This window comes from Hemicordylus capensis, chromosome 4 (genome assembly GCF_027244095.1).
Source record: "Hemicordylus capensis ecotype Gifberg chromosome 4, rHemCap1.1.pri, whole genome shotgun sequence".
NCBI lineage: Eukaryota > Metazoa > Chordata > Lepidosauria > Squamata > Cordylidae > Hemicordylus > Hemicordylus capensis.
The window spans coordinates 82,735,686-82,756,779 of NC_069660.1; the positions used below are offsets into that span (position 1 = coordinate 82,735,686).

General features: G+C 47.2%; 1 protein-coding gene across 25 annotated transcripts in view; it reads left to right on the forward strand.

The window, feature by feature from the left end:
* Positions 1–21,094, forward strand: part of PTPRF (protein tyrosine phosphatase receptor type F) — a 759,513-nt gene that overhangs the window by 730,515 nt on the left and 7,904 nt on the right. For 24 of the 25 annotated variants that reach the window (XM_053244735.1, XM_053244734.1, XM_053244731.1 and 21 more), the window contains 6 exons: positions 3,905–4,028; positions 7,537–7,712; positions 14,484–14,603; positions 15,201–15,355; positions 16,742–17,027; positions 19,650–19,828. In XM_053244735.1, coding sequence (XP_053100710.1) covers positions 3,905–4,028; positions 7,537–7,712; positions 14,484–14,603; positions 15,201–15,355; positions 16,742–17,027; positions 19,650–19,828 — 1,040 coding nt within the window. Of the gene's footprint in view, positions 1–3,904; positions 4,029–7,536; positions 7,713–14,483; positions 14,604–15,200; positions 15,356–16,741; positions 17,028–17,113; positions 17,206–19,649; positions 19,829–21,094 lie in introns of those variants that run through there. The other variant, XR_008305992.1, reaches the window with a different exon arrangement.

Sequence of the window (21,094 nt, forward strand, 5' to 3'; positions counted from 1 at the left end):
GGATGGGTTACATTTTCTGTGCCTGCTCTGAGCTGTGAAATACCTGCCTAGAGGTAAATGCTTCCTACCACAGATTTATTGCGAAGAGAGACTCGTACTTTATGAAGAATCCAGGTGGAATTCCCCTGTACTAATGGATAACAAAGTTATCCAGGTGTAAGATGGACCACCCCAGGCAGCTGTGAACCCGAGACCTGGAATCTGCCTGTTTTTAGTGTATGGGGCATGTGTGTGGGGCTCTAAGGTGACTTAGAGCCCCAGCCATGAGCTGCAGAAAGCAAGGCTGTGTCTGTTCCTGCCACTTTGCACTGTGCTGCCTGCTTATTACTCTGATAATAGAAGATTACAGGGTTCTTGTTGAAAACGTCTATTTACATCCTGCATTTCCCAAACCACCTATTAGCAGTGCTGTGATGTCATATCCTCCCTGCTGAGGCTGTGAAAATCCCCTCTGTGTGCTGCATTGCTTTTCCTTGAAGCAGAGATCCACTGCCATTGAGCCTAACACAGGGATGCTCTGTTTTGCCAGAAGGGCTTATGCAGTATCTTGAACTTAACTGTCATCTCTGCTCATGACCCAGCCAATATGCAGAGCTTTTAGGTGGCAGCCTCAGCCTGTTGCTCCTGAAAATGCAGGGCAAGAAAAAGTGCCTGCACAATGTTTCAGAGCTTGGGCAAGTGAGCTTCTCAATGGGGTGGAGGGAAGATCAGGAGAAATGTAAGTTTGTGTTAGCTTTGATGCTGATGTTTATTCTAAGCTTCCTGTCCATCATAAAGGGCTTGCTCTGGGCCTGCCCTCTCATATTAGTCCCCGCTTGCTTTGTGTGTTGGCCAGTGGACAGGGGAGCTGTCTAGCTATTTTAATTTCCTGTCATCGTAGATCTGTTTGTTCCCCAATTGCCATGTCAGGCTTGGGACAAGACTACATGGCTAGTATTATTAGCTGGAGACCAGTCAGGTGTATAAAGGGAGCTTTGCAAAGGAGAGGCAATATTTGCCTACATGGTGAGTTAGTCCTGCCAACTACACAGAGGATTGTGGCAAATATGTTGATGAGAGTAGACAGGTGCCTTGGATACATGTGGATGGATGAGCACAGCTTCCTTGCACTTGATCTTAGGTCACTCACATACATTCTCTCTCTGAACTCAGTCGAAGATGCAGGTGGAGTTCACTGTATTTCTCAGCCACTAAAAACTAAAGGGACTTGTGCACAGAATTATAGACTATTACTTGACTGAGAGAAATGTACTATTTGGCTAGACATGGACAAGACTGCAAAAGCAGCCGCACTTGGTGATATTATTTCCACTATATGTTGCCAAGTTCTATGATGATGAACCATTCTCTTCTGCATTACTCTCCCGAGTGGTGCACCCTAATCTGATGCACCCCAGAGATGGGAGAAGAGGAACTGCACTCACTCTGCAATCCAGTGCTTCTGTTGGGTGCTGTGAGGTTGAATTATATTTGCCATCACTTGCTTCTTTGCTGTTTAGATCCCTGGCCCCAGGGACACGGGGACAATGGAGCAAATGGGTACGATCATCCCTTAGCTGCCAAGGTCGGGGTGGGTGGGTCACCAAGGCACCTCCTTGCCATCAGCTAGGGCACCCGCTTGCCCCCTCACATCCAGCTGGCAAACGAAGCACTCACCAGCTGGGAGCATGAGGCATATCCCTCTCTCCTTCCCAGGGCCAGGCCTTCTCCTTCATTGAAACACTGGCTGGGCAGGAGCAAAAATGAAACTCTGGGGAGGGTGGGAGAGGGTTTGAATGGACCCCCTCCCAGGCAGTAGCCACACCCCCTGCATCTGACATCAGATGCAGGGGGTGTGGCCAGTAGCGTTGACGGGGCCCAGTCAGCCCCTGCAGTTTCCCCAGTCAGCGGTTTGTTGGATTGCTGGCTGGGAGCTCCTTTCCCTACCTCTGTGCGGAGGCAGGGAAAGGAGCTCCCAGGCAGTGACTTAATGAACCATTGACTTGGGGGAACTTCAGGGGCTGACTAGCCCCCGTCAGATGCAGGGGTGTGGCTTGGGGGCTGCCCCTGCAAGTTCCCTGTGCCTGGCACATGTGTATTTGATTCACTGGAAGTATTAGGCTCCTGTTTTCTAGTAACCTGACAAACTAAGAGACTACATTGGGGGCAGGGGGGCGGGGTGGAAAACACCTTGAGTCCTAAGGTTTGGGGCCTAGTTTAAGAGCCAAACGTAAGCACTGGGCAGCAAACACAAGTCTGGGTGCCTGTTGCTCTGCTACAAAACGGGCAGGGGGCAGATTGAAGGGGGGGGAATAGTGCGGCGGTACTAGCAATTAATCTTTACCCTGCCAGCAACACATGTCCTGAAGCACTTTCTCCTCAAAGGATTATTTTTTCACATTGAGTGAGGAAAAGCTTCTGGAGAAATTGTGGCGTGGGGGGGTTAATTACAAATACATCCATTGGCTAATGAAATGCGCAAACCCTATGGAGACAAAAGGGACTAGCAGCGCTGTTGCTGTGGACTCTGAAACAGCATTGCCCCTGTAGAGAACTGTGGTTGCACTATAAGCATTACCATATTTTCCCTGCTGTCATAAATGCGGGGAAACTGCACTAACGCTTGTAGCACAACTCTGGTTCTCGCCAGTGGCGCTGCTACTTCCGAGTCCACAGCAACAGCGCTGCAGGTCCCTCCCATCTCCGTAGGGCTTGCAAGTCATACAAACCACAGCTTCTGCCCAGCAGATTACGCCCCAGCGCTGTGTAGTAGCAAAGCAGTGGCCTGGATTCCCAGACCCATGTTTAAAGGTGAAGTATACTGTTGCGTCGGTGTCGACTTCCGGCAACCACAGAGCCCTGTCATTTTTCTTTGGTAGAATACAGGAGGGGTTTACCATTGCCATCCCCCACGCAGTAGGAGATGATGCCTTTCGGCATCTTCCTATATCACTGCTGCCCAATATAAATGTTTCCCATAGTCTAGGAAACATACCAGCATGGATTTGAACCAGCAACCTCCACCTGACAAATAGTTTCCTCGCTAAGGGAGAGAATATCAGCTATATATGCTTGCTTCTCTTCTCAGATGTGGTTTAAAGGTATTTGAATATTTTGCCCTTTCAGGCCTCCGAGTATCTCCCCCCCACCAACTGGGCTTGGATTTATTTCATGAACACCGACGCCTATTAAGATCATCAGGGGAGGTCCAGTTGCCACCAGCTTGCTTAGTGGTGATGCAAAACTGGGCCTTCTCTAGTGTTGCCCCGGGGCTCTGGAACACATTCCAAATGAAATCAGAATCTCCCCACATCTGGTTGTGTTTAAATGACTTTTGAACCTGTTTCATCAGGCTTAAGTTTATGACATTTTAAAATTTTACTTATGGTAATTTTAATGTGTGTTTACATGATTTTTTAGGTTTTAGTTGTTGGTTAAATTGTAAACCGCCCTGAGATTTTATATAGAGTGGTATAAAAATATAACAATAAATAAAATGTTGCACATCAGAGAATTCACTCATGTAACATAACTCTTGTCAGCTTCCAAAGAAAACCGCTTTTTTTAGCTTTTAAGTATGTATTAGGCATCAGATAATTCATAGTGTAAATATTATTTAATTGCTGCATGTTTGCAAGTGCCGATTCAAAGTTCACCTTTTGGGGACCTTTCAATTTAGTCTGTCCAGATGAAATGTTCACACGGCAAACAGATTTTTTGAATCAGCCTTCAGTTATCTGAAATGAAATGTATGTATTCCTTCCACACCATTTCACATTCTGGGAGTAGATGCTGCTTATGTCAGAACTGTGAGAAGTACATATAAGTGTGATAGCTTAAACTCTTATAAACATACCATGGACTTAGAAGGAGCATTGTATTTTAGCAACCATCTTTCCCACACCCCGTTTCTTCTTCCTTGCAGTCCATTGATCCTGGACAGCAATTCACCTGGGAAAACTCCAACCTGGAAGTGAACAAACCAAAGAACCGCTATGCAAATGTGATTGCCTATGACCACTCACGTGTCATCCTAACCTCCATTGATGGTAAGTCAATTAGAAACTCTTGGTGTTAACAAATTCACTACATACATTTTGAAGGGTAGAAATCTCATAACATGTGATGTGGAGTAAAGGTATCCTATTTTAGCTCTGACTGCAAACAACATGGAAGAATATGATTATGAGTTGCCCTGAAACCTTTGTCAGTTAGATGGATAGGTGGGTGCTAGGACTTTTTCCACAGCTGTATTACTGACCCACTTCCAGACATCCTGGGGAAACTTGCAATCACCCTTTATGCACATCTGGGCTCCAGGAACTTGGCAAGGCATCAAACCATTCATTCATTCATTCATTCACAGTCCCTCCTGCAACAGTCATTTTGGGAGTCCCATCTTGTCAGCTTGCTATTGCTTTTGTAGAAGCGTAGATGGAGGCACAAAGTAGGATAACCTATGCCAATCAGAAGTGCCTTTGCACAACTTTGGCTAGTGCTCCAGCTGTGCTCCTTCCTTAAGTAGGCACATCTGGCCTCTGTGTCCCATGTCTTGACCACATTGTGTCCAGATTACTGTAATGTGCCATACGTAGGCTGTCCTTGAAGAGTACCCAGAAACTTCAGCTAGTGCAAAATGTACCAGCCAGACATTTCGTGGGCATTGCCGGGTAAGATCATATTACCCTGGTCCTGAAAGTGTTTCACTGGCTGCTGGTTTGTTCTGCGTCCAATTCAAGCTGCTGGTTATTACCTTCAAAGCCCAAACAACTTGGATCCTAGCTATCTGGAGGACTGCCTGCTCCCAGTTGATTCTACCCACCTTGCAAGATCGCTAGAGAGGGCCTTGTTCTGTGCACCAATTCCAGCAGAAGTATGGTTGTCTTGCATGCATGATAGGGCCTTCTCAATGATTGACCCAGGTTGTGGGACGCTCTTCCTGGAGTAGTTCCGTCCCTCCTTTTCCTTTCTGCCTTCAGAAAAAAAGCTGAAAATCTTTCTTTTTCTCCTGGCTTTTGGATGGGGCAGAATAGGGAGGAAGTCCTACAGATCTCAATTTTAATGGCAGTGGCAGCCGGGCGAGGGGCACAGCAGGGATAAAAGGCAGCAGCAAATGGCGGCAGCAGCTGCTAGCCAGCCAGAGGGCAGGCAGAGAAAACAGTGGTGGACGGGCAGAAGAAAACAGGAAAGAAACGGGTGGAAGGAAACAGCAGTGGGGGGTGGGGGGAGCAGGGGCGGGCGAAATGGTAGTGGGCGGGAGGATGGCGAGGGGGGAATCAGTGGCTGGGGGGAGCAGTGGCGAACTGGAGGCGCAGATGCTCTGCACCTGGCCCGGCTAGCTTAAATATAAATAAATAAATTTGGCTCTTACTACTTCCTCTCCAACTCTTATCTAACAAAGGCTAGAGGCAGACAAGTCTCATGATCAGTGAGAAATGCTTGAAGATGGGCGGGGGAATGCTGCTTGAACTTACCTTCCCTGCAGATGACCACTCCACTGTTGCTGGGCACACTCCCCACACGCCCAACAAACCTCCATTGGCCCTGGCAGCGTGGTCGGTCGGCAGCCGGGACGTGTCTTCCCAGCCCCCGGAAATCCCATAATGCACCACACAACTGTGGTGGGGATTGTGGGGCTCCAGCAGTGATGGGCGGGTGCCTGTCACTGCTACAGTGCCAGCTAAAAGCAGCTGGCGCTGCACATGTTGCAAAGAACGGGGCTAAGGGAGCACTCGCACCCTTAACTCGGTTTAAGATGCTGGCTCTGCAGGCGTGTTTGCCGCTGCAGTGCCACCAGTAGCTGGTCAGCTTCCCTGGTTTCACACGCAGAGTCAAGAGCGGGCTTGGCTGCCTTAACCTGATCTTGGCTGCACATTTAAACAACCTCAATAGCTTTTTAAGTGAGTTGAAAGCACAGAGATTGTGAGCATTGAAGTCAGAGGGATTGCTCCTTTTCATATAGTCACTCTACTGGGAGAGGTCATCCGGGGACTTGGACTGAGTTGTAAGCAATATGCAGATGACACAGCTCTATCTCTCCTTGCCACCTGATCCTAAGGAGGCAGTGGATGTCCTGAATCAGGGGCTGGAGGCCATGCTAGGTTGGATGTGGGCTAATAAACAGAGACAGAATCTGGACAAGATGGAGGTAATGTTGGTCAGTAGGAGAGCCAATCGGGATGGGATTCTACCGGTTCTGAATGGGATTGCACTCCCCTTGAAGGAGCAAGTATGCAGCTTGTGGGTATTGCTGGACCCACCTCTGCTTTTGGAAGCTCCAGTGAAAGCAGTGGCCAGTTTGTTTCCAGGTCCAATTCAGGATGCTGGTTTTAACCTTTAAAGCCCTTAACAGTTTGGGCCCTGGATACCTGAGGGACCACCTGCTCCCAAGGGTTGCTGCCCGCTTGACGAGGTCGCCGAGGGGTCTCTGCTCCGGGTGTCGACAATGAGGGACGTTCGGCTGTCATGCACTCAGGACAGGGCCTTCTCTGTTGCTGCCCCCAGACTCTGGGATGTTCTCCTGGTGCCTATTCACTCCTCGGTCTCCATCATAGTTTTAAGAAGGTGGCTTTTTACACAGGCTTTTATATGATTGTCTCTACTGTGGCCGCTTTGTAATTTATATGGTTATATTGTGCTTGTATTTTAAATCTTTTTAGTCAGATTTATGTTTTTATATTCTAGCTTAGTATTTTAATTGTGTAATTTTTATAGTCTTGCTTTAATTTTTCTATGTGAACCACCTTGAGATTGTTTTAATGAAAGGTGGTATACAAATTTAGATAGATAGATAGATAGACAGACAGATAGATAGATAGAACCTGGTTTGTAGTAAAGTAAAATTGTGCCATTGAGTTGGTGATGACTCCTGGTGACCACAGAGCCCTATGGTTGTCTGTGGTAGAATACAGGAGGGGTTTACCATTGCCATTTCCCACGCAGTATGAGATGATGCCTTTCAGCATCTTCCTATATCGCTGCTGCCCAATATTGGCCTCTAGTACCTGTATATTATGTAGTTATTCACTCCATATTTGCATATTATTAGCTCAAATTTCAGGCTTCAGGTTTGGACCTGACAGCTGCTGTTTTTATGTAGTATACTGTACACCCCACAGGCTACTCTACCTTCACTGAAACAGTGGCTTACTCATTCATTTCACTGAGAAAGTTGTTGCCAAGGTGATGTAGGTTGTAAGATTATCTTGTTTTGAACCATCCAGCAGCTCAAACTTTGGAGGGACAGATGTTCTGCTGCTGCAGTAGCAAGGACAAAAGTAACAGTTTTATCACCTGCAGAGTCATCTTGGCTTTGCTGGGCAAGTGACCAGTCTCCAAAATGATTGGGGCTGTTTGCATTGTGTGGAATAGTACAGCTTCCTCCTTGCATCCTGCTTAAAATGCCTGTTAAAATGGATGCCTCCTCAGGTTCCCTCCTGCATGGCGACAATGTCATATTAGATGCAATGTCTGTGCCACCTCTTTCCAATCCAGGATTCTAGCCACCGCCTTGCTAACTGAAAACTATAAGGTTCAAGCTAATCCTCTGTCTTCTAGGGGTCCCTGGAAGTGACTACATCAATGCCAATTACATTGATGGCTACCGCAAGCAGAATGCGTATATTGCTACACAGGGTCCTCTACCAGAAACACTCAGCGACTTTTGGAGGATGGTATGGGAACAACGCACAGCAACTATTGTCATGATGACCCGACTGGAAGAGAAGTCTCGGGTATGGAAAAACTGCATCTTATGCTTTGCGGTGGAATAACTTGGGAGCGATTCGATCCATGCTGAATTTGGGCACTAAGAGCCCCTGGTGGTGCAGTGGTAAAACTGCCGCCCTGTAACCAGAAGGTTACAAGTTCGATCCTGACCAGGGGCTCAAGGTTGACTCAGCCTTCCATCCTTCTGAGGTCGGTAAAATGAGTACCCAGAATGTTGGGGGGCAATATGCTAAATCATTGTAAACCGCTTAGAGAGCTTCCAGCTATAGAGCGGTATATAAATGTAAGTGCTATTGCTATTGCTATTGGTTCTCTGGCATGCAGCGCAGCAGAGATTTACTAGTAGCTTCATGTAGGTTCTTGGACATAGAGGAGTCAGGGGTGGCTCCCCCACGAGGCAAAATGAGACAATCACCCTGCCTGGACTTTGGGGGGTAGTAGAAATGTGCTCCCACAGCCCTCTACCAGCACCCACAAGAATGCTTTGTACTCCATGAGGGGTGCAGACTTTCCACTTGCTCTTCCCCCCACTCTCCCCCAACAGTGCTCAATTTGGGTGCAAACTTGCCACTCACCGCTCATCCTCATCTTACTTGCCGCCGCTGCCACCTCATTGTAGCCTTTCCAAAGCACACCTTTGGCGGCAGCAGATGGCTTCCCCATCACCGCTGCAGCATCTATATCTCTGGGCAAAGTCCACTTTGTCTCTGGACATGTTTGGTGCTGGACGGAGAGAGCTGCTGCCGGTGAGGGTGCCTGGGCTTCTGGAGCAGGGGTGGGGCAGCGTTAGCACTGGCTCGTACTCAAGGGTGAACCCAGCAAAGGGAACAGGGTGGCTCGTTGCCATCCAACTCAAGTGGCAAATGGATATTTATATATGCCTTCTCAACAAAAGTTCACAAAGCAGTTTACAAAGATAAATAAATAAATGAGATGGCTCCCTTTCCCCAACAGTCTCACAATCTAAAAGGAAACACAAGGTTGACACTAGCAGTGACCACTGGGGGAATGCTGTGCTGGGGCTGGATAGAGACAGTTGCTCTCCTCCTGTTAAATACAAGAGAATCGCCACTTTAAAAGGAGCCTCTTTGCACAGTTAGCAGGGGCCTTCCATGGGTCATGGTGGGAATACAATCCAGTAGAACTACATATAAAGCATAAACTCTCACTGCTTGCCTGCATAAGTCTGAAGCATGATTCCCTGTGGGATATAGTGACTTAAATGTAAAGCCTATGAGCCCCTTTCAAGTCCTGTTCAAAGACCTTCAAAGTAGAAAAGAGGAACCATGACCACAGTGAGAGTCCCCACCTCCCGTGGTGCACCCAATCTCTATGCATTGAAAGGCATATTTTTCTAGTGGCCTGTGTGCCAGTTGTGTAATCCATACATTGGGGAAAATGGGGTTCCCATATGTAGGCCTCTGTGCAGATGTGGATATTGGGCATACCAATGGATAGGACCTGTTCCCAGTCACTCCTACATTTATACTTTGAATATCTGCATGGGGCTTTAGGGAGGGTTCTATGAACCCCAAGGTAGCTAAGTCCTGCTGCCGCCCACATGCCCGGAGGCTACTGAGTTTGAGATGCCTGAATCCAGAAATACCCTCAGTGATGTTAATATAATTCTCAGTATGGAGAATCTTGGGAGGAGGGCTCTCCAAAAAGTAATATCTTTTGTTGTGAGCATTTGTGCTCACAGAATATTTTATGTTTCCATGCCAACCCTAGGGAGAGGTGCACTTGGACTCTGGCATACTTGTCTCTTTAGTCAAATAGACTCGAGTCAGGAGATTGGAAATGGGGAATTTGCAGGGACAGAGAAGTAGCTGCATGAAGGGGAGGGATGTATTGAAGGGCAAAGAAAACTAACTCAGGCTTGTAGCTTTCTCTGCAGTACTGAAGGCAGAACATCCCCTGAGTGTTGTAAGAGGGCCACAGAATTGAGTTACAAAGGGTACAAGACACCAGCCTGTATTCCCTCCCCAGGTTGAAAGAATTACCCCCAGATTCCTATAGAATAGCATTTCAGCAGTGGTGGATGGTGAAACCCCCATGAGAAACGTATCTGTCTGTGCCCGCTTATCCATTCAAGCAGCTTAACAGAAGGAGCCTCATTCACCATGTGAATTGCACACCTACTAATCCAGCTGCTGTCAAAGCCTTTGTCAGCACCCAATAAGAATTGTTGCTGTGCTGGATCCAGCCAATGGTCCATATCACTGACTTCCGACATTGGTCAGCCAGATGTCACAGAAAGGTTTACAAGCTGGGAGCAAGAGTGTTCTCTGTTGTTAATCTCCCGTATCTGATGTCAAAGTTAGCCTTTTGGCGATCATAGATAATAGCCATTTATCAATCTGTTCTTTGTGTATTATATCTCCTGATTTACAAAAATCGTGCTCGTGGCCATCACAACATTCTGTAGCAACGTCCCATCATGCCTTGTACAAAAAACAAAACAAACAAAACTCTCAAATGCCTTTTTATTTGATTTAAATGTATGACTTCTAACTTTAGTGGATGACCTTAAGGTTTCACGGCACTTTCTCCTAATTATTCTTCCTATACCATTCATGATCTCATCAAACTTTATCAGGGTCTCTCCTCAGTAAATAGATTACTGAGATTCTAAGCGAAATAACCAAGCACTTAAGCCTTTTCCTTAGTTGTTATTCTATCATTTTCTCTCTCCTCCTCCTCTTCTTTTGTGCCCTCTGCAGCTCTACCATGTTCTTTTTGAGGTGGGGCAACCGGAAAATGAGTGGCATGAGGTGAAGAGATGGCTTTGACTATGCCTGGCAGGGAATAGGCTGGTTTTGAATAGGAGTTTAAGTCTAAGGCTGAATTTACTTGTGCAAGTAACGGTATGATTGTTGTTTCAAGTGCAACTAAGTGGTGGTAGCTCCATGTGGCAAGCAGTTTGTGAAGCAATTCCTCACATAACTCCAGCCATTTATGCACACCAGAGCAACTCCTCTCTTTTGCTGTTTGCATTGATATGGCAAAAATTGCCATAACAGGTGAGGAGCTGCTTGGGACAGTTTGCCACATGGAGCTGCGTACATTTTGAGCAGCAACCACCATATTTGTTTGCAAGTTGTCATTAAGCCTAAGAACTCCAGAACTGGCTTTTCAACTTTATGTTTGCATTTGAAGTTTTTGAGGTAAAAGATAAATGACCCCTTTTTGGCGTCGGAATAAATGAATATCCAGAGTCCAGTTTGCTTTGCTTTGGGGCTGTCCAGCTATCAGAAGATGCTCCACAGAGTGTGTTTCTCCAAGATAACATGTTTTGCAAGGCCCTTTGGGCACCTCTGCCTGCCTCCTGCCTCGCTGCTGTTGAGATGCACATTATCTCCTGTTAGCACACTTCCCATCTTTCCCTCTCCTAATTACCTCCTAGGAGATGCAGGATGCAGTAGCACCCTCGAGGTGACATACTTCAGTGAGCCAGCCTGCTGTCCAGCCAAATACAGTTTTTCTTTTTGTTCTTCTGCACTGAGATGAGTTCATACTACATCTCTGTAGAGGCCTGCCACCTCCTGATACCAGTCACAGATAGGATACACTTTCTGAAGAAGCAGGCCCCTACACCAAGGGTATCCAAGGAATCATGATTGTTTCAAGCAGAGAGACGCTTGGGAGTAAAAGCCAGACCCAAAGGGAGATCTCCAGGTGAGAGGGAGGGAGCACTTTTAACACCTCTCCATTTTGTTCAGTGCTCACTTGAACTTGTCCCTTTCCCGTCTTCCAAGCTCAAGGGCAGTTTCTCAGCCCAGGAGCTTTGCAAACTCATTTGCCTGAAATGAGTGCTAGCAGATGTCAACTACTTTCTCTGCAGCAATACTGTCTGTAGGTACTCTTGCCTCAGACTTCACCATCAAGAAGCTCAGTGCTTCAAACACTTTCCAGATCTTGTGAATGGAAAGCAATCTGCAGGAAAATGCTGTCAGGAGCCTTGGTTTTTTTGTGGCCTACAGGTCCTGCCAGCTTGATGGCACACATCATCCTTACCATTTCATGTTTCTGCACTACATAGACACTGCATATAGCCAATCATTCACTGCTTTCAAAGCATTCACAATTGGCAGCAGAATCTGCAAACTCTCCTCTTCTCCTGAGCCTCCCAGGGCCCTATTTATGCAGGAGAACTAGCCCAGACTGCCTGGCCATTCTTTCCCAGAAGAGACTTCTTTAGCACTCTTTATTTCTACACTGGTCAATAAAAAGGTCCATCAATCCCAGGTATATTTGAGAATTCTCACCTTCTTTGCCCTCAGTTTTGTGAGATTCAAGTTTTAGGGTGGATCCTCCTAAGGGCCTGGCTTCAATGCCTTCTAAACCAGCCCTTCTCTATGTGTTGCACCTGTATGAAGGGGAAATCTCCTTGCTCTCCCAGCAATTGAGGAAGCCATTGGGCACTGCCAGTAGTAAATGAATTTCCAGGTTGTAAGCGTGTTCCTGACATTAATGAGAAGCAAGCGATGCCAGAAGAAAGACTCTCTTATCTGGTTTAGTGCCATCGTGCATCAGCTTCAGCATAAAATTTACAGAGCTTGAAAATGGGGCATAAACATTATGGGTAAATTTGGCAGAAAATGTGAGTGACTCTTATCTGGTCATGAATAAATAATTTTCAATTACCAGCCAGTGCTCTGCTATTAAACCCCAGGATAGATAACTTCAAAGTTTGTTTTGTGTTTGTACATATACAGCAACACAGTTTCCCCAGAGTTGGGTGGGGAAAGGGAAAGACTCACTGAAGAGGCTGTTGGACCCACACAGGGCCCACACTCTTTCTGACCAGTTGTGTCATTGTTATAGGGAGCTCAAAAGCCAGCCAAGCTGCAGGCTTTCCTCACTAAGCACACACTTAGTGGCCTGAGAGGAGCCAAGACTCTGGTTCCTCTCCAGGGATTCTCAACGTTGGGCCCCCAGATGTTATTGGACTTCAACTCCCATCATCTCCAAAGGCCACTGGGACTGGGGATTATGGGAGTTGAAGTCCAATAACATCTGGGGGCCCAACGTTGAGAATCCCTGCTCTACACAATCCCCAATTCCACAAGCATCCAACCAAACCCAAGCACAGAAAAAAGGACAGGTCCTGAGAGAAGCAACTATTGTGAAATAAAGAAAGTTACATCCAAAGGAACCATTTCAGGCTCTAGGATGCTCTTTCATCTCTTCTCCAGGAATGGTTAACAAAGCCCACTCATGAAAAGTGTCTTCAATTAAGGCAAACACCATTGATTTTTAATTAGGCTGCTATTCCACATTCTCCACATTCCCTGTAAACACACACAGTTAATAATTAAGTTTACTATTTCTTGACAGACTCAGATGATCTTCATTCATTCTCCCTTGTGAAGGGCGGGGATGAAGGTGATCTGTTTTAGCGAGAGAAGTTTAGGCAGAATAGGAAGCAGAGCTCAAGAAGTCTGTTGAAATGCTGGCACTTATGAATAGGGGGGTGGAGGTGGGGAGAGTGACAGCAACAGACATAAATGGAATTTTATTTGGAAACACTTGGAAGAAGAATTGGGTAAGGGCAGGACAAATTCTTTGCCAACTTCACCTATCTTGGATAAAGAGTAGGGGGCAATAAGTACTAAGTAGAGCCCACAGAGAGAGGGAAGGAAAGATGTTAGTGCTAGTACTTCTCAGTGGAACAAGAATGAAAAGAGGAAGGGTTTCGTCCCAGCTGACTGAGCTGTCCCTAGTGGAGTTACAGAGGAGGCACCCACTCTAATTCCAGTGCTTTATCTTTGACTCATAATAAAGAGCTATGGCAGAATGAGTGGCCGCAATGTGGCATCATAGTCTGAGGCATCTTCTGTTATGGGACTTTCCTAGCAAAACAGGTCAACTCTGTTTAGCAGAGAATAGCATTCTCAGCCACCCAGATGAAGGAGTTCTTCCCAGCACTCACAAAGACAAACAGGCACATACATTTGGATCAAGGCAGAAGGATCCAAGATGTACATTTTTTTCAGGGCCTGTTTTGATAAGCCAGCCATAAGCAGCTCATTATAGAACCTCAATTTGGTTCTCTGGGAGCTTTGTTGATCCTAGGCTTGCTGCTTTGAATCAACTGGATCTCCTCCTCTTCCCTGGCTTGGCTTCGCTCAGTTCACACTGTATCTCCCTGCTGCTGCCCCTTAGAAATCTGCTTCATGCTTGCTTTGAGGACCTGCCCCTAGAGACTGGGGCAATACCAGTGACCCTCTTGGCAGGAATCCTAGTGGATTCCCAAGCAGTGGATTATAGGCTGTCCCAAAGCTTTGCCCACTCACCACTGAGGGGGAGGAGAGATAAGTATGCTTGTCTGCAGCTACCAATCTTCTCAAAGAGCAGGAAAAGGACAGAAAATTACAGGGGAAGAAATTGCTTTTGAATTCACCATTTCTCTCAGTTTCTCTCCCTCTTACCCATTAGCATCCTTTGTTCCTCATTCCTGCTTTTGAGCAGCTAGCATCTTGACTTCTCTTATTCTGTGTTTGGCCATCCAGTCTTTGAAGTACAGAACAAAACAAAAATATTCATTTGCTCTGTAAGTCTAGACCAAATCCAGTGGAAGTGTTTTGCATTTTTACACCGCTCGTGAGCTCCCATCAGCCATTGTCTCCTAGTTAAGTACAGCTGCTATTTGAGAATTTGGGGGTGGGGGCAGAGATCTGGCTCTGCATTTGAAGCATAGTAGAGACATATGCAAAACCCAGTGAGAGCCACATATCAGGCACTGACCCATTCTCTCCTATATCTCATTCCAGGTAAAGTGTGACCAGTATTGGCCAGGCCGTGGTACAGAAACGTATGGATTGATCCAGGTGACATTGCTGGACACTGTTGAACTTGCCACCTATACTGTCCGGACATTTGCCCTATATAAGGTACAGGATGAAGGAAATTTGTGAGCAGTCATAGTCTTGTGAAAGCACCCAGGAAGTCTGCTGGTCAATTAGATACACAAGTTCAACGCAGGTTTCCTCCCATTAATTTTGGAACAGGGTGCAGAGAGGTTTGTTGGCTCTTCAGGCATCAGAGAACCATAATCCAAAAGCTGTGAGCTCACCTCCAACCCAGTCTTTCTCTCTCTTTGTCTACGGTCACATCCAGCATCTTGAGTTTAGTCTCAGTTTGGACACAGTAACCAGCCCAGCTTGAGAACTGGATAATGACTGGATGGATGGTGTGACATGACTGCAGGTGGTCAGATTGTTCTTGGTCTTCACATGCAACTTGCCCAGAAGGGGAAGTGGAGACTTGGAGGTGTTTATGGAGGCCAGGGTGCTAGTCCATGCAGGTTAAGTCTGAGGATTTGAATGGCCAGAGAAATGTGTACATGTCGAGAGTAGATATACAGTAATCCTGTGGTGCTGTATGTGCAAGATCCTTCATTAGTTTATGGCATGTGAGTGCTAAATCATGAAATTAATGAAGCCCACTGCTCACCCTCACCAGCTCTCATCTTTTGGATTCTTCCATAGAATGGGTCCAGTGAAAAGCGGGAGTTGCGGCAGTTCCAGTTTATGGCTTGGCCAGACCATGGGGTACCAGAATACCCCACCCCTATCCTAGCCTTCCTGAGACGGGTGAAAGCCTGCAACCCTCCTGATGCCGGGCCAGTGGTTGTACACTGCAGGTAAGGCTGATGCCTACACCTAGGGGACACGTGTGTTTGTGGCCTACCACTGTGAAAGGAGGGTGAGGGCCTGCCAGTCTCTGTATTGTGGCACTGGTACACTACTTGGCTTGACAGTCACTCTGCTGCTGCAGAAGCCACTGCACTGGCACTATAGTCTCTTTGTTAGCCTAAGCAGCACCTACAGGTAGTGCAATTAGAGCAACTCTTAGTTTGCTATTTTCCCTGAGTAACAGCAACAATATTATGAAAATGATGTGAGGGGCAAAATTCCAATGGGGATTCCATATGTGCATCCAATGGCAAGAATACTGATAATTCAAACACACAATACAACACACATAAGATACATGCACTCCGGCACCCATAATAAATACAGTTATTACTATACTATTGACTTGATTCTATATCCCTTTTCATCCTGAAGGCTTAAGTTAGCTCCTATGTATTTAAATGAAATCTAAAAATAAACTTTAAATATATTGGTCTTTAAAACAGAAGTTCTAACTGAATCACAATAAGATTAAATATCCCAGAACCAGGCATACATAATTCAGAAGACTGACATGCATAATCCAAACCTAATGCTCAAACGTTCATATGATATCCAGTACATGCATTCACAACTTGAGAACACATGGGCATCATTCCATCTATACATAAAAATGCATATATACACATGTACACACACACACACACACACACACACACACTTGCTGCACACTGGAATGGAAAGAAATGACTGCTTCAGCCACAAACATTTGTTGCTAGGAATCAGCATCTTATCTGGCCAGTGATTTATCTCTTGCAGCTGAGTGGGAACTATTACTGAACAAACCACTTCATCACTGCAGCTCTCACAAACTCCTTAGAAACGGTATTTAATGCTCTCCCTTCATGCTCTGGTTCAGATGGGAGTGGTGTATAATTAACACACGCTCTCTTCCCATTAAAACCCTGTTAAGAATTTGACGTGAGCAGCAGCAAAGAGATGTCCTGCTGCAGAGCTCTTACTTGTCAGACATCACATCTGTTGGTCGTGCTGGTTTGTGCTCTGGGAACAGCATCGTTGCTGGCTCCAAATGGCAAAGCTCTGCCTCCACTGAGGAAGGTTGGGGCTCGCTGGCTTTGTAAGAGAGGACATTGCTTAGGAACAGGGCGGGGAGATGTTGCACAGGATCCCAGTAGCCTATGTTGCACGTGCTCTATTCCCAAGTCTCAAGCTGCCTCCCTTAAGACTCTCCTAAGAGCACTGAAGGTGGGTGCTGTGACCTTGAGGTTATTCTGTTTCTGCAACTTGCAGGCAGAGCAGAGTATAGTAAGGACTATGCTTAGGTTTGACTTTGAAGGTAGCACTCTTTCATGCTTTGTTCCATGCATTCACAGTGCTGGTGTGGGCAGGACAGGCTGCTTCATCGTAATTGACGCCATGCTAGAGAGGATGAAGCATGAGAAGACAGTCGACATCTATGGGCATGTGACATGCATGCGTTCACAGAGAAACTATATGGTGCAAACTGAGGACCAGTATATCTTCATCCATGAAGCCTTGCTTGAGGCAGCCACCTGTGGAAACACCGAGGTGCTTGCACGCAACCTCTTTGCCCATATCCAGAAGCTGAGTCAGGTACCTCCGGGCGAGAGTGTCACAGCAATGGAACTGGAGTTCAAGGTGAGCTGAAGAGCCCTTCCAGTGTTTCCTACAGATGTTGGGACTGCCTGGCTAGAACTGGCACCCCTGTCTGTCATCCCCCACAGATCTGTGAGCTACTTTGAGGAGTCGATTCCTGGGTTGAAGGGAGATGCAGATTTTCTAGGGATAATGATTCTTTTGTAAATTTCTAAACCAGGTAGGAAGTGATTAAAATACATTTGAATTGCAGATGGGTGTCATCGACATTTCCCTCCCGGATTGGCAGCTTCTGGGAAAGATATAAAAAGGCAGATTGATGTGAAGTTCTCAGCAGCACTGCTTTGCAGAGTGGCTGGAGCTGCATCCGAAATTAGATGCAGATTGGGCATTAGTGATAATTGATGTCACTATGAACAACTTCCCTAGAAACACTTCTAGTTTAAATACTTGAGATGTCAACAGCTCCAGTGTCACCAGCCTTACACCACTCTTACTCTTCCCTAGTTTGGAGGAGGAGGAGGAGAGGCAGGGTCACGATCAGGTTGGGCTGGCGTATTGCCAGCCACAGTGTAAGAGTGTAAAGTCCCTGGTTGCCAGTAATGTGCATGCTTGCCAGCACCCACCACCCACATTTTTGGCAGCTTCTCACCAATATTTCTTACAGCCTTGATGCAGGCTGCATGCTTTGCTAATGCCCACCTACTCCAATGATATGCATTTGTACAGCAGAGGCGTGCGTGGGAAGATCGTGCCTGTGGGGAGCCAGCGAAGCATGCAGACTGCGGAAGCCCTGGTCTACCTTGGGAATAGCCTCTTGCAAAACAACAGCCAGAGAATCAAAATATTGACTTTCTGTGCAGGCAGCACAAGGTGAAACAGGGCTGCCTCTGTGCTCTGAACCGTGCTGGTTCTAGGTTTTGGGAAGCCCTTGGGCAAGACTTCCTTGGGGGGTGCGCAGCCTCCCTGCCACCCTAGCCCCCACACTTGTTCACCCTCTCCCTTTAGGCCCAATCCCCACCACTGCCCAGAGAGAGAGGGTGAGGCAGCTGCTTCTGCTCCTTGCTGTTCCTGAGTGAGCAAACGGCAGCAGTAGCTCCCACCGCTTGCAGACGCTCTCAGCCTGTCCAGAGAGCAAGAGCTGGCAAGCAAGTGAGCACGCAGCAGTGAATGCTGCTCCTTTGCATGGCTGTCGCCACTTGCTCACTTGTCTGCTCTCACTCCTGAGTGAGTGGGTGGGTGGGTGGGTGGACAGGCCAGGAAGTGAGTGGCAGGAGCAGCCTCTGCTGCCGCCTGCTCACGCACTCTGAAAGAGCTGGTCATGGTGGTGACGGTGGCTCCTGTTCACTTCCAAGAGAAAGGGTGGGGAAGAGAGTGGATGTCGACAGTGGTGAGGAGCAGCAGCTGCCAGCACTCGCTCTCCATACCTTCTTCTCTCTTGGTGGCAGCAAAGGGAGACAAGTAAGCAGGTAGGGGAGGGGCATGCCCCCCTCTCCTGCTGTTTGCTCCCCTGCAACTGATATTCAGACTTCTCTTGCCTCTCAACCTGAAGGTAGCCATTGATAGATTTGTCCTCCACAAACCCTTTAAAGCCATCCAAACTGGTGGCCATCCCAAGGAAGAGAATTCCATTGTTTTGCTGAGCAACACCCTCTAAGTACAGGATGTTTCAGCCACGGCTCAAGAATCACCAGTAGGAGTTAGAAGACGAAGGGGAGCTCAGAGAAAGAAGGTATGAGTGTCTGGGGTCAGGGATGCTAGAATGAGTGTGGTTGAGATGCAAAGAACCAATGAAGAATGCTCCCAGGAAAGGGCACAACCTGATAGAATGACCCTATGTGCTTCCCTGCACAACTGTAGCCAAATCTTAGAACCTCTTTGTGTTAACTGTTTACGACTACAATTAAGATGGTTTGAAGTGTGCACCTACAGTAAACGTGTCAAGCATAAATGCACTCACTGCTTGTACACAGTGAGTGCACAGTTTCCACAGGGATGGCAGGGTACTGCAGCACCACTGCTGTGGACACAGAAGCAGTGGTGCTGCTGGGGAGGACACCGGTTGCACTTCCAGTGTTACTCCCATTCACCACAATGGGAGAAACGACAGTAGCACAGCTGTGATTGGCTGCATACCCCTGTTGAGCTTACACACAGTGACAACCCCCGTTTGTCTCTACATAATGTGTGGCAAGGCCCTAGCCAAGCCTCTAGAAGAGGGGGAGGCAATGTGTGGCTCTCCAGATGTTGCTGAACTACAACTCCCATCATCCCCAGCCGTAAGAAATTGTGGCTGGGAGTTATTGGAGTTGAAGTTCAGCAACATCTGGAGAGCTGCACGTTGCCTACTCCTGCCCTAAAACATGGACTGTGACCGCAGCAGTGACATCCGTACTTCTTGGCTCAAAACCGTTGCCAGGATAAGCGGGACATTCTCCATCTTCAGGGTGGCTAGGATGGGCGGGAATGCTCCTTATCTTCAACGAGAGAAAGCATTTGTAGCCCTGCCAGGATCCAACTGACTCCGAGCATGCTGGGTCTGTTGTCCCCTAATTCAGTCATTTTCTGTATCAGAGAGAGCACTGTATGTACATGTTATTGTGCGCCTGGCTACTCCCAGCAGTTAAGTACAGCTCTGATCTGTAACCTCTCCTCCCCTCACAGCTCCTTGCCAACTCTAAAGCACATACCTCACGATTCATCAGTGCCAACCTCCCATGCAACAAATTCAAAAACCGTCTGGTGAACATCATGCCCTATGAGCTGACACGGGTTTGCCTGCAGCCAATCCGGGGTGTCGAGGGCTCAGACTACATCAATGCCAGCTTCATTGATGGCTACAGGTAAAGCCCTTCTTCCAAGCCGTGTCCAAACCTTGCTTCCATAATGCTGCTGTACTTCTTCCTCTCTAAGCCAATAACTTCCACCAAATAGTGTCCGGGCAATAAGAGCATAGTAAGTTGCTTTCTGTCTGGGGCCATGGGCTGGCTGCCCCTGAGTTTCAATCAGTCTCAAGCTGGCTGCCCCTGAGTACCTATCATTGTGCTAGGAAACTACCTCCGATTTCTCTAGCCTCAGCAATAGTCTCAGGCTTTATAGGCAAGTTTGCTGAGAATGACAGGTAATGGTTCCTGTATTCTCTTTTTTCCAGCCAAGTCACTGATAGCAAGCCACTAGGCTCGTTCATATGACCCTGAACAGGGTCAGAGGAATGTCCAGCCAGGATACGAGAGCTGTGCACACTCCCGATCCACAATTGTGTGAACTCAAAAATCAAGGGAGGAGGAGGGGGGGAGGGGAGCATGATCGAGTGGGAGGCGGGAGCTGGGTAAGATGGGATTTCGTCCACCCTCAATAAAATGCTGGGGACAAAATAGGATCTGCTCTCTTCTCTTCAGAGAGGACAGGGGGCACCCATACTGTCCAGCTTCTGCCTCACACACAATCACTCCCCCCTCCACCTACTCTGTTGTTTGGGGTCATATGATTGCTGATCAGAGCACATCCGACTCTCCTACCCTGGCTTGGCACTCCTCCGACCCTGTTTAGGGTTGTGTGAACGAGTCTACTATCTATTCCACCTTCCCAGTTCTTGCTCCCATGAGATTTGTTGGGCCAACAGCAGATCTAGCCTTAATCATGCATCTGCATAGCAGTGTCAGATAAGCCCAAGGAACTCATACTTATTAAAAAGTGAGAGGCACTTCTATTAGATATACAAGATAAGGGTTCTGAGCATGGTCTAGGACAGGGCTGTTCAACTTAGGCCCTCCTGCAGATTTGGCCTACAACTCCCATAATCCCTGGCTATTGGCTACTGTGGCTGGGGATTATGGAAGCTGTAGTCCAAAAACATCTGGAGGGGGGGCAAAGTTGAGCTGGCCTGGTCTAGGGTCAAGTCTGCCCCTCTACTGGCACTGGGAAACATCTTACTAGAAAGAGAGTTTTCTTGTAGGTTGCACCCAGTGATGCATTCTGTCATTTGGAAGGTAAGATGCATGTCTCCTGGCACAGCCAACCTATCTCCAAAGTTGCTTGCCTACTCTGTTATTTTATGTCTTATTTTTCAGCCAAGATTGTATGGATTTATAGATCACTGAAGAGCAGGG